Here is a 17,911-nt window from a genome sequence, read left to right as displayed (position 1 = left end):
TGTTGAACTCCTCTAGCCAGCACCTCGCTTTAACAGGTGTGCGTTTCTCTCGCCTCTCTGCAGTTCATGTGGAATCCGTAGATTAAGGTCTAATTTATTTATTTCAACTGACTGATTTCCTTATATGAACTGTAACTCAGTAAAATCATTGAAATAGTTGCATGTTGCGTTTATATTTTTGTTCAGTATACACAACATGTATATTAATAAAGGTATTTCAGGATTTCAACAGGTTTAGGCCAAGATTTAATCCGAACATGGTTTATAATGCTACTGCGCTAGACAGATGACAATGTGCCTGTTAAAGGCTACTTCCCAGCCGTTTGCGGAGTTCACATTCATGGTTAACGATTTGAATGTCGGCTCAAGTGTAAATTACCTTTTCAAAGGCAAAATGTCCCCTATACCGCAGCTGCGCTATAGCATGCGTCGGATTGAATCCAAGTCTTAAAGTTGTATTTTCAACATTTACAATAAAGGCAAATATACATATCGCAATTGTGTAGATAAATACAAAATCTGGGGTATTGCCTCAAATATCCATAAAGTGCTGAAAAAGCACACTATTTAAAACAATCTAATAACTTAATTATTTTTCAATCCATACAATCTTTTAAAATTCGAGTACATCTCAAAGGCCAAAGGTTACCTGAAGATGTGGCATAAACATGCTGGAAAACATTTGTGATCAAATTGAAATTGACTGGCAGTATATTCAACTTCCCGTAGATGTTTCTGTCTCCATATCTTTCACTAAGAAAGCCATCTTTGGTTTTGTATATCCTAAATTGATGTAAAAGAATGGAAAACACGGTAGAATCAACAGTACAGCCTCCAAGCATGCTTTGTGACTACATACAAGGGAAGAGGGCTGTATTCAAACAAGTGCAAGCATACAATACATTTAGAAACACTCTCAGCAGCCAAAGACAAATAGAAGCATGACATACAAGAACGGCATGATCAACATTATGTGTAACGTGCCAAATTCTTGACAAATTACGGTGTTTTCTGATTCCGTTGTAGGCACATGCAACACAAATTATTTGACATACAAGTTACACGTTGATTATACAAAAGGCAGTGTCATTTTAGAACAGGGGAAGTTTGAGGTTGATTCAGTCATTGTAGCCACAGTTTTTCTCTGTTGGGATGTGCTTATTAGTTAATTGAGCAGCTGACATGGCATGTTTACCTATAACTATGCTACAGCACACGCAAACAGATAGGGGTGGCAATATATCTTTCATCAACATGTTTCCTAGTGCAGATTTCTTGACAATGACATGCATCACAACAAACCTCATTCTTTTTTCAAATCTATTTAGTAACAGTGTTGAGTGCTGGGAGGACATGTCTGTAACCATTCTCCTAACCAGTGGGCTCAGAATAGTTCAATAGAAATAAAATAAACAGCATTGTGGAAGACTGGAGATTAAGCACAGTAGGCACCAAATCAGCCCTGTTCACTGTAAAATCGATCATAGGCCTACTGCTGTATTAAAGGGACGGTCTTTGTCAGAAGACAACATGCATAATCTTGGACTTTGACTTTCAATTTCCCTTTGTGTAATCTATAGAAAAGTGTGCAAACGTTGAATAGAGCGAACAACAGATGACTACTGCAGAGTTGGTGAACTTTGTCACTTGTCCAGGAACAGACATTAGCACTGGGTCTGGCCCAGGCCTTTAGGAGGGAGTTTGAGCCCCAGGGAGTTGGTTCCTAGCGGGTCGATCATGTTCTTGTAGCGTTCTCCTCTGTGCTTCATCAGGAAGGGACCCCAGTCTGGCTGAGGGGAGCACACTAGCTTCAGACGCTGAAACACAGTAAAATTCATCACCATAACATGTCATAATACCAGGGCACACATCAGGACAACATTAGAACACTGTTGTATAAAACCATTGTCCCTTGAGCCAGATGTCCTAGAACAAGTGTAGTAACATAGCATTAGAAGAATATTCCAATTATTTTCACTCTTTTGTAGGATGATCTTAACAAGCATCTCAATTTCACTATCAACCTACCTTAGGCATTATTATGCTACATTAACCATTATTAGGATACATTATTGGACCACTACATAACATGGAAGATGAGAGAGACAGTAAATGTCTTTAGCAGAGGGAGGGGGAGCTACATTAAATGTCTTAAGCAGAGGGAGTGGGGAGCTACATTAAATGTCTTAAGCAGAGGGAGTGGGGAGCTACAGTAAATGTCTTAAGCAGGGGAGGGGGGAGCTACATTAAATGTCTTAAGCAGAGGGAGTGGGGAGCTACAGTAAATGTCTTAAGCAGAGGGAGTGGGGAGCTACAGTAAATGTCTTAAGCAGAGGGAGTGGGGAGCTACAGTAAATGTCTTAAGCAGAGGGAGTGGGGAGCTACAGTAAATGTCTTAAGCAGAGGGAGTGGGGAGCTACAGTAAATGTCTTAAGCAGAGGGAGTGGGGAGCTACAGTAAATGTCTTAAGCAGAGGGAGTGGGGAGCTACAGTAAATGTCTTAAGCAGAGGGAGTGGGGAGCTACAGTAAATGTCTTAAGCAGAGGGAGTGGGGAGCTACAGTAAATGTCTTAAGCAGAGGGAGTGGGGAGCTACATTAAATGTCTTAAGCAGAGGGAGTGGGGAGCTACAGTAAATATCTTAAGCAGGGGAGTGGGGAGCTACAGTAAATGTCTTAAGCAGGGGAGGGGGGAGCTACATTAAATGTCTTAAGCAGGGGAGGGGGAGCTACATTAAATGTCTAAAGCAGGGGAGGGGGAGCTACAGTAAATGTCTTAAGCAGAGGGAGGGGGAGCTACAGTAAATGTCTTAAGCAGGGGAGGGGGAGCTACAGTAAATGTCTTAAGCAGAGGGAGGGGGAGCTACATTAAATGTCTTAAGCAGGGGAGGGGGAGCTACAGTAAATGTCTTAAGCAGGGGAGAGGGGGTACATTAAATGTCTTTAGCAGGGGGGAGCTACATTAAATGTATTAAGCAGGGGAGAGGGGGTACATTAAATGTCTTTAGCAGGGGGGAGCTACATTAAATGTATTAAGCAGGGGAGAGGGGGTACATTAAATGTCTTAAGCAGGAGGGGGAGCTACATTAAATGTATTAAGCAGGGGAGAGGGGGTACATTAAATGTCTTTACCAGGGGGGAGCTACATTAAATGTATTAAGCAGGGGAGAGGGGGTACATTAAATGTCTTAAGCAGGAGGGGGGGGCTACATTAAATGTATTAAGCAGGGGAGAGGGGGTACATTAAATGTCTTTAGCAGGGGGGGATACAGTACATGTCTTTAGCAGGAGGGGGGGGGCTACATTAAATGTCTTTAGCAGGGGGAGGGGGGAGCTACATTAAATGTCTTAAGCAGGGGAAGGGGGAGCTACATTAAATGTTTTTAGCAAGGGGAGGGGAAGCTACAGGAAATGTCTTTAGCGGGTGGAGGGGGGAACTACAGGAAATGTCTTTAGCAGGGGGAGGGGGGAGCTACAGGAAATGTATTTAGTAGGGAGGGTGGCTACAGGAAATGTCTTTAGTGGTGGGAGGGGAGCTACAGTAAATGTCTTTAGCAGGGGGAGGGGAGCTACAGTAAATGTCTTTAGCAAGGGGAGGGGGAGCTACAGTAAATGTCTTTAGCAGGGAGGGTGGCTACTGTAAATGTCTTTAGCGGGGGGGGGCTGCATTAAATGTCTTTAGCTGGGAGGGGGCTACTGTAAATGTCTTTAGTGGGGGGAGCGGGCTACAGCAAATGTCTTTAGTGGGGGGAGGGGGAGCTACAGTAAATGTATTTAGTGGGGGAGGGGGGAGTTACAGTAAATGTCTTTAGTGGGGGAGGGGGGAGCTACAGTAAATGTCTTTAGTAGGGTAAAGCTACAGTAAATGTCTTTAGCAGAGAGGGTGGCTATAGTAAATGTCTTTAGCAGAGCGAGGGGGAGCTACATTAAATGTATTTAGCAGGGGAGGGTGGAGCTACAGTAAATGTCTTTAGCAGGGAGGGTGGCTACAGGAAATGTCTTTAGTGGCGGGAGGGGAGCTACAGTAAATGTCTTTTGTAGGGAGGGTGGAGCTACAGTAAATGTCTTTAGCAGGGGAGGATGGAGCTACAGTAAATGTCTTTAGTAGGGAGGGTGGCTACAGGAAATGTCTTTAGTGGCGGGAGGGAAGCTACAGCAAATGTCTTTAGCAGGGGAGGGGAGCTACAGTAAATAGCTTTAGTGAGGGGAGGGGGGAGCTACATTAAATGTCTTAAGCAGGGGAGGGGGAGCTACAGTAAATGTCTTACGCAGAGGGAGGGGGAGCTACATTAAATGTCTTAAGCAGAGGGAGGGGGAGCTACAGTAAATGTCTTAAGCAGAGGGAGGGGGAGATACATTAAATGTATTAAGCAGGGGAGAGGGGGTACATTAAATGTCTTTAGCAGGGGGGAGCTACATTAAATGTAATAAGCAGGGGAGAGGGGGTACATTAAATGTCTTAAGCAGGAGGGGGGAGCTACATTAAATGTATTAAGCAGGGGAGAGGGGGTACATTAAATGTCTTTAGCAGGAGGGGGGGGCTACATTAAATGTATTAAGCAGGGGAGAGGGGGTACATTAAATGTCTTTACCAGGGGGGGATACAGTACATGTCTTTAGCAGGAGGGGGGGGCTACATTAAATGTCTTTAGCAGGGGGAGGGGGGAGCTACATTAAATGTCTTAAGCAGGGGAAGGGGGAGCTATATTAAATGTCTTTAGCAGGGGAGGGGGGAGCTACAGTAAATGTCTTTAGCAGGGGAGGGGGGAGCTACAGTAAATGTCTTTAGCAGGGGAGGGGGAGCTACATTAAATGTTTTTAGCGAGGGGAGGGGAAGATACAGGAAATGTCTTTAGCGGGGGGAGGGGGAGCTACAGGAAATGTCTTTGGCAGGGGGAGGGGGAGCTACAGGAAATGTCTTTAGTAGGGAGGGTGGCTACAGGAAATGTCTTTAGTGGTGGGAGGGGAGCTACAGTAAATGTTTTTAGCAGGGGGAGGGGAGCTACAGTAAATGTCTTTAGCAAGGGGAGGGGGAGCTACAGTAAATGTCTTTAGCAGGGAGGGTGGCTACTGTAAATGTCTTTAGCGGGGGGGGGCTGCATTAAATGTCTTTAGCTGGGAGGGGGCTACAGTAAATGTCTTTAGTGGGGGGAGCGGGCTACAGCAAATGTCTTTAGTGGGGGGAGGGGGAGCTACAGTAAATGTCTTTAGTGGGGGAGGGGGGAGCTACAGTAAATGTCTTTAGTAGGGTAAAGCTACAGTAAATGTCTTTAGCAGAGAGGGTGGCTATAGTAAATGTCTTTAGCAGAGCGAGGGGGAGCTACATTAAATGTATTTAGCAGGGGAGGGTGGAGCTACAGTAAATGTCTTTAGCAGGGAGGGTGGCTACAGGAAATTTATTTAGTGGAGGGAGGGGAGCTACAGTAAATGTCTTTAGCAGGGGAGGATGGAGCTACAGTAAATGTCTTTAGTAGGGAGGGTGGCTACAGGAAATGTCTTTAGTGGCGGGAGGGAAGCTACAGCAAATGTCTTTAGCAGGGGAGGGGAGCTACAGTAAATGGCTTTAGTGAGGGGATCTACAGTAAATGTCTTTAGCAGGGGGAGGGGGAGCTACATTAAATGTCTTTATCAGGGGGAGGGGGAGCTACAGTAAATGTCTTTATCAGGGGGAGGGGAGCTACATTAAATCTCTTTAGCGGGGAGGGGGAGCTACAGTAAATGTCTTTATCAGGGGGAGGGGGAGCTACAGTAAATGTCTTTATCAGGGGGAGGGGAGCTACATTAAATGTCTTTATCAGGGGGAGGGGGAGCTACAGTAAATGTCTTTATCGGGGGGAGGGGAGCTACATTAAATGTCTTTATCAGGGGGAGGGGGAGCTACAGTAAATGTCTTTATCAGGGGGAGGGGAGTTACATTAAATGTCTTTATCAGGGGGAGGGGGAGCTACAGTAAATGTCTTTAGCAGGGGGAGGGGGGAGCTACATAAAATGTCTTTAGCAGGGGGATAGCTACAGTAAATCATTTCATACCTGGATGAAGGTGCCGGGGGCCAGGTGCATCTTGATGCCAAACATGATGGGGATCCAGATAACAGAACACACCACCATGAGCCAGCCCATCACCATGGACCAGGTGGGGTAGGTGTAGGTCTCATAGGTCATCACCTTCCAGTGGTACAGACTGAGACTCATGATAAACTGTAGTACAGGCAGAAGACAGGGACAACCAAGACATTAAAGGCTACTGAGCATTAGGTGAACTATAGAAATACAATTATTAGAAGGTATAAAGCCCCTGCATTTGGCTAGAACAGGGTGCACGTTATTGGTCCTGGGGCCCACCCTGGGTGCACGTTTTGGTTTTTACCCTAGCACTACACAGATGATTCAATAATCAGAAGCTTGATGATTAGTTGGTTATTTCAATCAGCTGTGTAGTGCGAGGGCAAAAACCAAAATGTGCACCCAGGGTGGGCCCCAGGACAGAGTTTGGGAAACCCTGGACTAGAACACTCATGTAAACACTCAATATGACTGACATGGTAAAGTGATGCACAATGCCCATGTAATTCGATTTTTATGCAGTTAACACTGTTTCTTATGCTGAAAGCAACATGTTCTATATAAAATCACACAGAGCAACATGAGAATACAGAATATATTTAATATTGGCCTGGGGATGGTAGCACCTACTGTGAGAATGGTGGGGGTCACAAAGGCCCAGCAGACCCTCCAGAACATGTTTGGCTGGAACCCGATCATCATTTCAATGTCTTCACAGAACCTCTTCAGACCTAGAACACAACAACCAGATAGTGTGAGTCCTTTCACACACAGTACCAAGGTTGATAATGTTACTCAACCACAATTAGTAAAGCATATCTTGAAAACATTTACAGGTAGGCTTATGCCATATAAGGTCTTTGTCGAATAAGGTATCTTTCGAATACAGTCTGAAAAAAAACTGTACAAACACTGGACCAGTGCCTGTCAAGACTATACATGACTTACCATAAATGTATGATACTCCAATAAGTTCAAAGATGGCGATGATGATCAGAGAGTATGAGGCTGCATATGTGTCCATCAGCTGAAGCATATACATTCCATTCTGCCAGGATGGGATACAAGACACATCAGAGCACTGAAAACATAGCAGTCCTCTACACAGCCTCACTGACTCTCAATGTCATTCTATTAGTTTGACTGTGTATCCTTAGTGTTTGAGACATGCCACTCAGACACCTAAACTGTATAATACATTTGCGATATTGACAAAATGACTAGGGCCAGGATCTAGTTGTTGCAGAGCAGCGCACGACACAGCGCCTTCTCAAGGCATACGTCATTTATGGTAAACGCTACAGATGAGTGAATGCTGAGGATCAGATTAGGCCTTACCTCTGTGATCATGGGGTACCCCAGGATGTAGAAAGAGGTGCAGCACCCCAGGGTGAAGAGGGCCTTGTACTTCCTCAGATATCTGGGGAACTCATCTGACACAGACGTCACTATGGTCTCAATGGTGGCAAACTGAGACAGGGACAGTAGATACTTAGTTAATACAATAGATTCCGTTGAGCAACAGAAAGCAAAATGACATAATCTTGGTACTACACATACTTACAATGAACCACTAAGACCCTGTGGAGGTCTTATCAACCACTAAGACCTTGTGGAGGTCTTATCAACCACTAAGACCTTGCAGAGGTCTTATCAACCACTAAGACCTTGCAGAGGTCTTATCAACCACTAAGACCTTGTGGAGGTCTTATCAACCACTAAGACCTTGTGGAGGTTTTATCAACCACTAAGACCTTGCGAAGGTCTTATCAACCACTAAGACCTTGTGGAGGTCTTATCAACCACTAAGACCTTGCGGAGGTCTTATCAACCACTAAGACCTTGTGGAGGTCTTATCAACCACTAAGACCTTGCAGAGGTCTTATCAACCTAATGAACCATTAGGGCGACGCACAATTGACCCAGCATCGTCCGGATTAGGGCAGGGTTTGGTAAAAATGTGTTCTTAACTGACTTGCCTAGTTAAATAAAGATTAAATTAAAATAAAAGACCACCAAGTAATTAAATACAAACACTTACATCCACAGAAAACAGAAAGCAGAACAATAGTTACCATGGTATCCAGTCCCAGGGTGAGTAGCATGAGGAAGAAGATGATGGCCCAGAAAGGAGAGAGAGGAAGTCTGGTGAGGGCCTCTGGATACACTACGAAGGCTATGCCAGGACCTGCAGAATCACAACAAGACAACAGAACTGTCTAGTTACACTAATATTACCTCAAAAAGTTATTTTAATAGACTAGAATAACGGTTTTCTTTACCCCCATCAGCCACCTGTTCGATGGGCACTTTCAGCTCATGAGCCATAAACCCGATGACAGAGAAGATGACAAACCCTGCAAAGATGCTGGTGGCACTGTTGGTGCAGGCCACAATGATGGTGTCCCTAAAAGATCAAAGACAGTCTGAAATTGCATCTACAGTATAGTTTACATGTAGGGCATGTTTCCTGGACCCTTAAGACTAGTTCTGGAGTAAGAAGCATACCCAATAGAGAATCTGTGTCCGGGAAACCGTCCCATAAGGTTTAACCCTGCTCACCTGTAGCAGTTGTTATGGAACTTGTTGTAGGAGGACAGCGTGATGAGTCCACCCCAGGCTGCTGACAAGGAGAAGAAGATCTGGGTTGCAGCATCCTTCCACACCTTGGCATCGTAGAGTTTCTCCCACTTGGGAGTGATGAAGTAGAGGATGCCATCCCCAGCTCCAGGCAGAGTAACTCCTCTGACCAGCAGAATCACCAGCACCACGTAGGGGAACGTAGCTGTGAAATACACCACCTATAGAATAGAACAGAATCCAACAGAATAGAATAGAAAAACTTGAATAATCCTATAATCCTATTGTCAATCAGTGCAGCAACGTAGGCACAAAGACAACAATCCTAAAACAGACCCCAATGACCACAACATATATCTCTTAAGAAAAGCATCAAAAGAATAATATAAGCATGTTGGCTGGAAAGTGACAATGATTACCTTCCCAGATGATTTGATTCCTTTAGCCAGTGAGGCGTAGACAATAACCCATGCCAAGAGAAGACAGAGGGCCAGAGGCCAGCGGATTTCCCCTGGGTATTCTATTCCTCTGGAGATGTTCAGTACATTATATCTGCATGGAGAGAGGGAGTGGGAGACATCAGGCTACAATGCAATGCCTTCAAATCAACAAGATATTATTTTCACTGAAAAATCTTCAGTCACACACACACACAGCAGACATATTTTTTAAAATTCTATTACATAGCCTAACATAATAAACAATACGTACTTAAAGTACTCTTCACTTGGGCTGACATAGGTTTTGTTGATCTCAGATGTGATGTTAGTGAGTTTGCTCAGATTCCCAATGACATCAGCAGACAAACATAATGTAGTATTCCTTATAGAGGTGGCGTTCCCATCCCACAGAATGCATGAATCTGACAGGAGAACAAAAGCGAAGAAAGTGGGTGGTAGCATGTGCATTCTGTGGTGGCTAAAATTGAGGTGGTATGAATAAATCCACGATGCAGCGCAAGAAGAACAGATGGACGCTAGAGGGCGTCACAGTAGCCTGCCCTCCAGCAAGAATTGTGTCAAGTAAGCATTTGTACGGTACCTGACATTAATGCTTTGCCATAGTATTCGATTGTGGCCTATTTATATGACTTACAATCCAAAGGATTTTATATCCCTGAATAAATGAAATGCACAGTATTTTCTCACAATAAACATTTCTAACAACAATGAATCCTTGCATTCCAAATTGGAAGGTGTTCTGTCTTCTGAAAACTTACCAAGAAGAAGCATGTCTTTGTCCTTGCAGTGTTGAGTGTTCCATTTATTCTTGCAGTTCGCCCAGGGGAGTGAGCCCTTCAACGAAGCGAACAGGTAGTACAATGTCCAGCACATTACTACGTTATAGTATATGGCTATCAAGACTGATATTATCAACATGGCAATCCCGCAACCTAAAATAACGAATGAGACGAAATATAGAAATTACTCTTTTGCACCTGAAATGTATAGGTTATAATAAAAAATAGACTATGCTTACGTACTGTTCAAGTATGATCGCTGTTGTTTGGCTTACCTTGAAGAGCAGGGATTGCTTTCCATACCGACACGGGTCCTTGGCTTGCAAACTGCCCCAAGGACACCTCCAATAAGAATATGGGGATTCCAGCAAGACCCAACATGATTAGATAAGGAATCAAGAAAGCACCTTCAGGAAGGTAGTGGAAACGGAGTTGAATGTCAGGCAGCTCAATCCGATTACACTTTTGCATGAAACAGGCTGAATGGTGAAATTATTGGACAAGAAATATGTAATTTCACAGCATATAAATGTAAATTGTAGTTGAATCACAATTATTATTCGTTTTATTTAATAATATAAACTGCATTAGTATCAATATTAAACGAATCACATAATTATTATTGTAATTATTAAGATTATTATTATTTTATGTAAATTGTTCATTTAGTATTATTTAATTTATTAAAATAGGCTATTGAAATAATAGTCAAACGCTAAAACGAATAAAGTCTCCAAAATAAATAAACAGATAGGGATTTAATTATTTTTTATATTCTGTTTTCTTTGCTGAGAATAGCAGATGCAGTTGATGAGGGGTGCAAACGAATCAAATTGTTTTGCAACATATATGTGTCCTTTACCTCCTCCATTTTGGAAGGCTAGGTATGGGAATCTCCAGACGTTTCCCAAACCAACAGCATATCCAACCATTGAGAGAATGAAGTCCATTTTATTGGACCAGTTTCCTCTCGCTTTATTCTCATCCCCTCCTTCGTCATCATCATCCTGAAGGAAACAATTAACGTTTAACGGTTATTTAAAAACACAAATATATGATTGATGTCGAAAAGTCTTTAAATATCACCGATCAATTTGATCTGTTCCTGCACATTTCACCATTTTTGTAATTATAAATGTAGGACTATTCATTCTAATGATTCTGTTTCGATTAGGCTACAATCATGATGCGTTCCATCACTTCCACACAATGGGCGCTATTTGGTTTGATATGTCCCCAGGGAATAGAACAATGGAGAGGGTCTGCAGCGCTACAAACTACTCCGCAACACCCTGCTCTGCAGTAAGTAATGCATTGGGACGGAACACCAGCAAAATGCACTCAGGAAAGTGAAATTCGTTTAGGCAGCACACCAGTTTACACTTGACAGATGAAATCAGCCACTGGCTATGTTCTGGGCATGCTTTTTACTCGCGTCATGCCTGAGTAATAAAATAACGGACTCTTACCCCGTCCCCGGTCACTGTGCCAGGTAGAACCGAAATGTTTCCATCTGTCTCCAATATCACAGTGGTGGGACTAATCTCCGTCCCCGTGCCATTTTGCTCTACTGGGCTCGTTGTAACACTTGCATTGGGACAGGAATCTGTGCCATGACTGTGTGTCGTAAAATTATCCACAGTGGCACATTCGGCTCCATCAACGCCGGTATTATGCGTTGCAGGTGCGTCGGTTTTAAACGTTCCATTTCTTGTGTTAGGCCTATCCACCGGTTGAGAAAAAGTTTGTTCCACTGTTTTTGAGGGATTCTGCCAGTTTGAAGAGGGTAGATCTGGGACATTATCTTGTTTGTTTATTGCTACTCCTACCGCTCCATTATCTGATTGTGGTAACGACTCCTGGGTGGAACGATCAGATACCTGCCTGTTGTTCATCTCTTCAGAACAATCCTACAAAAGGTGACATTTAAATTCGTTAGAATATAGGCATATACATACAACTGTACAAAGTAAATGGTAAAATAGACTGGAAAATCAAGTGGCTTAATTGGTGGCAATTCACATATTGGATAACATATATACAGTTAGGCCTAGTGCATGTGTTGTTTTAGTTCAATACTATTATTGCATATTTGTGGCAATTCCTTGGTGGGGCATTGGTCGACTCTGGATTGGTTATTTATTCATTATTGCAGAGATTCTTTAATTTTACGGCTCATTTGCTCTCGGTCATTCCGTGCAGCAGCAGCAGCAGCGGCCCCTCTCTCTGATTGAACAGGCAATAGACAAGCTGTTGAGCCCCCTCTCCCCCAGTCCCAGCCCAGCAAGCATTCTCCACGGCAGTAAAACGTAAACACACCAAACAGATAAAATGATTACCTGCGTAGAACCAAAAATCGTTATTGTTTTAAAATTGAGATACATACAACTACTTTTCCAAAGTAAAAACACACAAACACAGGCACATATGCTATAAACATGACTAAGCTACTGACAATAGAAGAGAATCTTGCAAAAATTCCAAAATATATGCTAGAATAAGATTAGCCAATAAAATGACTGAACAGAAGTTACAATTAAACTGAACAGAAGAAGTCGAGTAAGGAATGTTTCGCTGCCTGGAGTAGAGGGAATGAGCTGTAAATAGACGCATCATAGTTTCAGCACAATGCATTTCAGCACCATGGACGGCGACAGTGGTTCGCCTACTGTACAGTCTACAGTAGTCCACTCAGTGTTGACTGAATAAGTGCATCAATTTTAGTCTAAAATAACTGTACGTAGCCACAATCATTGTTTAGGCTAGGAATTGAGGATCAATGAACGCATCTCACCATGTTTGTAGTAAATTCCAGGACAGCCGGAAGCTGAGAAGAGAAGTCAGGACTGCAGCGAGATTGAAAGAAACTGCAAATGCAAAGCTCTGTCGGTGGGAGTTTATTTAGCCTACGTCAGAGTATTGCAAGGTGCCCTTCGAGGAACGTTTTACTGCTAATATATATTCAATGCATCTTCAGTTGGAGATTCACAATTCTTACAGGCACAACTATTCATGCCTAATGCAGTTTGCACGCTTTGTCACTCGTCGTTCGCTGCCAGCTCTGGTGTTTGGCTGGACAAATTAATGGACAAAGTATACACGAGGGAATACACAAAACATCGTCACATAAAGAGAAATGCGACTTAACTATGGACTTCATCGGTTCGTTTCAGGGCAATGTCCTGAATAATTTAAATACAATTATAATTATTTTATAGTTTCCATATTATGATTAGTAAACCTACAATGTCACAGTGCATCCAGATCTGACAATTTTCTGTTTTCATCATCACCTATGCCTGGTAGCGATACAGCACATTTTAGCCATTCCGCAGGAATGAACGCCTCAGCAGCGCGAGGCGAGCTAAACATCTGTGCTTGGCAGGGATAAGCTCTTCCACATTTAACTGGCCAGTGCCCAATACCAGTTTAATTACTTTCTCAACCAAGATTAATTGTAATTGATTTATTTCTACACCTCTTTTCGTCTCCCCTTACACCATACTTTGTTTCTCAGACCCAAGACCATTCTGAGAAGAAATACATTGTTGTAAAAAATAATTATCACATTTTTATTGAGTGGATTGGAAATATTTTCTATTGGATATCGTGCTCATCATATTTGCTTTAAACAAACAGGAAAACATGTTCAGTGAAAAATAACTACTATTTATAGCATTTAATTAATCAATATAGGCCTGTTTCAAACAAATCTGACTTAAGGAAAGAACTAATTATGGCTGAAATGAATAATCAACACCATAATAACCTCATACTCATTACTAATCATTTATTATTTCAGCAAATATATTTGAATGTGTATCTGGAGGTGAGAGTTTCTGTGTGTTATTTCCTAACAGCTTCTGTTGATCTATGTGTCGAGTGTGCTTGTAGGGGCCAATGATGCAGAACTAATAGCTTTTAGTCCTGAAACAGCTCCCTGCTCCCAACAGCAGAGAAAAACCCAAAGCTCTGGGTCCAGTTCATTTGTGTGTGTGTGTGTGTGTGCGTGCGTGCGTGTGTGTGTCAGGGGATAATCCTTTAATGAACACTGGCATCCCACTAAAGGACTCCTCAAGATGCCATCTCCTAAACAAACTGTTTGCAGCCAAGAGGCAGAAGAGCTCCCGAGTGGCGCAGCGGTCTAAGGCACTACATCTCAGTGCTAGAGGCGTAACTACAGACCCTGGTTAGATGCCAGGCTGTATCACAACTGGTCGTGTTTGGGAGTCCCAATTGGCCCAGCGCCATCTGGGTTTAGCCAGAGTAGGCTGTCATTGTAAATAAGAATTTGTTTCTTAACTGACTTGCCTGGTAAAATAAAGAAGAGGGGGAGGGAGAGAGACAGAACACTGTTATCTCTCCCTGGGCAGGGTGAAATAGATCCTTATCAGGACCAACCTCAAAAGGTACGGAGAGTAATTAATCATTTTTCCTTTAGTGGTATCATGTGGGAACAGCGTGTGTCTGATGCCCGTCAGTAGCATGTCTTAGGAATAGCCAGATAATGGGGTTGTATGGGGTTCAGTGAAGCGTGAGCTCCTCACACTCACCAGAATAAGGCACAGGGATGGTTGGCTTACTAAACTTCTCTAGAATGGAGGCGCATGCATAAGGTCCTAACCGTAACCCTAGCTTCATTTCCACAACCCGGCTCAACCATATTCCTAGCCATAACACTAACCGTAACCCTAGCTTTATGTTCATACTCCGGCTCAACCATAACTCTAGCCATAACACTAACCGTAACCCTAGCTTCATGTCCACACCCCGGCTCAACCATAACGCTAACCGTAACCCTAGCTTCATGTCCACACCCCGGCTCAACCATAACGCTAACCGTAACCCTAGCTTCATGTCCACACCCCGGCTCAACCATAACGCTAACCGTAACCCTAGCTTTATGTCCACACCCCGGCTCAATCATAACTCTAACCATAACGCTAACCGTAACCCTAGCTTCATGTCCACACCCCGGCTCAATCATAACTCTAACCATAACGCTAACCGTAACCCTAGCCATAACGCTAACCGTAATCCTAGCTTTATGTCCACACCCCGGATCAACCATAACGCTAACCATAACGCTAACCGTAACCCTAGCTTTATGTCCACACCCCGGCTCAACCATAACCCTAGCCATAACGCTAACAGTGCAGAGGGAGCACCACCCTATCCACATCGATGGGACAGTAGTGGAGAGGGTAGTACGTTTTAAGTTCCTTGGCGTACACATCACAGACAAACTGAATTGGTCCACCCACACAGACAGCATCGTGAAGAAGACGCAGCAGCGCCTCTTCAACCTCAGGAGGCTGAAGAAATTCGGCTTGTCACCAAAAACACTCACAAGCTTCTACAGATGCACAATCGAGAGCATCCTGTCGGGCTGTATCACCGCTTGGTACGGCAACTGCTCTGCCCACAACCGTAAGGCTCTCCAGAGGGTAGTGAGGTCTGCACAACGCATCACCGGGGGCAAACTACCTGCCCTCCAGGACACCTACACCACCCGATGTCACAGGAAGGCCATAAAGATCATCAAGGACAACACCCACCCGAGCCACTGCCTGTTCACCCCGCTATCATCCAGAAGGCGAGGTCAGTACAGGTGCATCAAAGCTGGGACCGAGAGACTGAAAAACAGCTTCTATCTCAAGGCCATCAGACTGTGAAACAGCCACCACTAACATTGAGTGGCTGCTGCCAACACACTGACTCAACTCCAGCCACTTTAATAATGGGAATTGATGGAAATTGATGTAAAATATATCACTAGCCACTTTAAACAATGCTACTTAATATAATGTTTACATACCCTACATTATTCATCTCATATGTATATGTATATACTGTACTCTATCATCTACTGCGTCTTTATGTAATACATGTATCACTAGCCACTTTAAACTATGCCACTTTGTTTACATACCCTACATTACTCATCTCATATGTATATACTGTACTCGATACCATCTACTGCATCTTGCCTATGCCGTTCTGTACCATCACTAATTCATATATCTTTATCTACATATTCTTTATCCCTTTACACTTGTGTGTATAAGGTAGTAGTTTTGGAATTGTTAGGTTAGATTACTCGTTGGTTATTACTGCATTGTCGGAACTAGAAGCACAAGCATTTCGCTACACTCGCATTAACATCTGCTAACCATGTGTATGTGACAAATAAATTTGATTTGAACCCTAGATTTATGTCCACACCCGGCTCAACCCTAATGTCCGCACCCTTTGTTTTTCATTAACATTTATGTTTTTCAAGGCAAGTAAATACAAAATATTTGACAAATAGGAACATGAATATTCCAGATCCCTTCATCTCTCTGAGCCATTTTCAAATGTTTGTCCCCCCATGATGTGGCTCTGTTGCTGTATTAGGCAGGACATCAAGTCCCCCATAACTTCCACTCATTCATCAACAGACTAAAAGGCCCATCTCAGCCTGTCTTCTATGCATCTGTCTCTCTATGTCTAGGCACCTGTAATGAATTTTCTCCCCTGACGGTCCTGATTAGGTGAACCAGCTTGTTTAATGTCTGTGGACTGGGTGCTGACTGTCTATCAGTGCCATTTAATACGCATTCTGCCACACATTCAAACCCTGCAGATGCTAACCAGAAGAAGAAATGAACACAAATACAGACAGGCCAATGGATATTATGGGGATTGTCAGTTATTAATGTGTGGTATCAACAAAGAACACACAGCAATTCAGTCATCTGTAAGAACTGAACCCAACTACAGAGCCAATGGATATTACAGGCTGTGTCAATTCGCTTTTAATGTGTGGTATCAACAAAAAACAACAATATTTTCCTCTTTCAGTGATTAACACCTACTGGTCAGCATTCAGTAGAGATGACGCAACAAATAACACACTCATACACCTAGAGATATTTAAGACTGAAGGGAGGTTCATGATGTGAGAGGACAGTCATGATTTCCACAGCAGTCAGGCATTCGTTCGTAATGGACAGGAGGTGGCTGGTGTGGTGTTTCTAGTCTATATAACTCAGCAGGGTTCCTCCACAACATCATGGAGTTCTCCTCAGAATGCTATTGACCCCTGTGTGACCACATGTTCTGCTTCAGTGGGCGCCATATTAATCCTGATAGCATTCCATCACTGCCAGTAGCAGATGTAAGGTTTTGTCAACCTTATAGGACAAGGTCTAGACAACACGCTTTATTACTGAGAGCTCAGATTGTGGTGTCCAATTCACAAAACTAGAAACTCACTCAGAAATACATTTAGTTGCTTATTTGTTTACCAACAACACCGCAATCTTCTCCAAATCTCTCCTTTCCCTTCACCAATGGCTGACCTCCACTGTGGAATCTCCTGTATCCACTCAGCCACAGCGAATACACCCATAAGCATACATGTTTATATACATCATTGGAATACACCCTGGAGGTCTATCTGCCCTTGGGCCAGGCAATGGTTTCCTTTATTACCCCCATCAGAGCAATATGGCCTCTGTGCATTGACTGCACGGCTCAGCAGAGTACAGCCCTCATCTGTAATTTAAAATGTAATTTCACAGTCCGCTGCTGCCTCACTTCACCTGTAGCAGAGACATCTGTAGGGAGAATTACATCTGACATCATCTCCCACCATGTAGTCTCCTCGCTACAATGCTGCAGCCACAGCTCAGCTCAAGGACCATTTCCTCCTGTTTTGTTACGGTTCTTTTTACTCGATGGTTGAACGACTGAAGGTGTAGCTGTGTGGCTGTGATAAGTGACTGCGATAGTGATGGTGTAGCCGTGTGACTGTGAGAGTGACGGTGTATGTGACTGTGAAGGTGTAGCTGTGTGACTGTGATAGTGTAGCCCTGTGACTGTGAAGGTGTAGCTGTGATAAGTGACTGTGATGGTGTAGCTGTGTGACAGTGATAGTGATGGTGTGTGACTGTGAGCTTCAGACCCACTGACAGGATGAGTGATTACTGTGTACGTCCTCAGAGTCTCTAAAGCTCCCAGAAGAGATAATGAGACAATGGGAC

The 17,911-nt window shown here is 43.4% G+C and overlaps 1 protein-coding gene across 1 annotated transcript; it reads right to left on the bottom strand.

Moving 5' to 3' along the window:
- Positions 1–840: 840 nt before the first annotated feature.
- Positions 841–11,776, bottom strand: LOC109867034 (sodium- and chloride-dependent glycine transporter 2-like). The gene is made up of 14 exons (XM_031801445.1): positions 11,351–11,776; positions 10,744–10,888; positions 10,157–10,288; positions 9,861–10,034; positions 9,353–9,503; positions 9,061–9,193; positions 8,624–8,862; positions 8,344–8,468; positions 8,137–8,249; positions 7,400–7,531; positions 7,010–7,109; positions 6,692–6,792; positions 6,029–6,196; positions 841–1,817 (listed from the first exon to the last, which is right to left on the bottom strand). The coding sequence occupies exons 1-14, from the start codon at positions 11,774–11,776 to the stop codon at positions 1,665–1,667; spliced, it is 2,292 nt and encodes a 763-aa protein (XP_031657305.1). The 3' UTR covers positions 841–1,664.
- Between the last annotated feature and the right edge of the window lie 6,135 nt (positions 11,777–17,911).

This window comes from Oncorhynchus kisutch, linkage group LG22 (assembly GCF_002021735.2).
Source record: "Oncorhynchus kisutch isolate 150728-3 linkage group LG22, Okis_V2, whole genome shotgun sequence".
NCBI lineage: Eukaryota > Metazoa > Chordata > Actinopteri > Salmoniformes > Salmonidae > Oncorhynchus > Oncorhynchus kisutch.
Note: the sequence above shows the minus strand (reverse complement) of the source record. Positions and strands in the feature narration are given on the sequence as shown.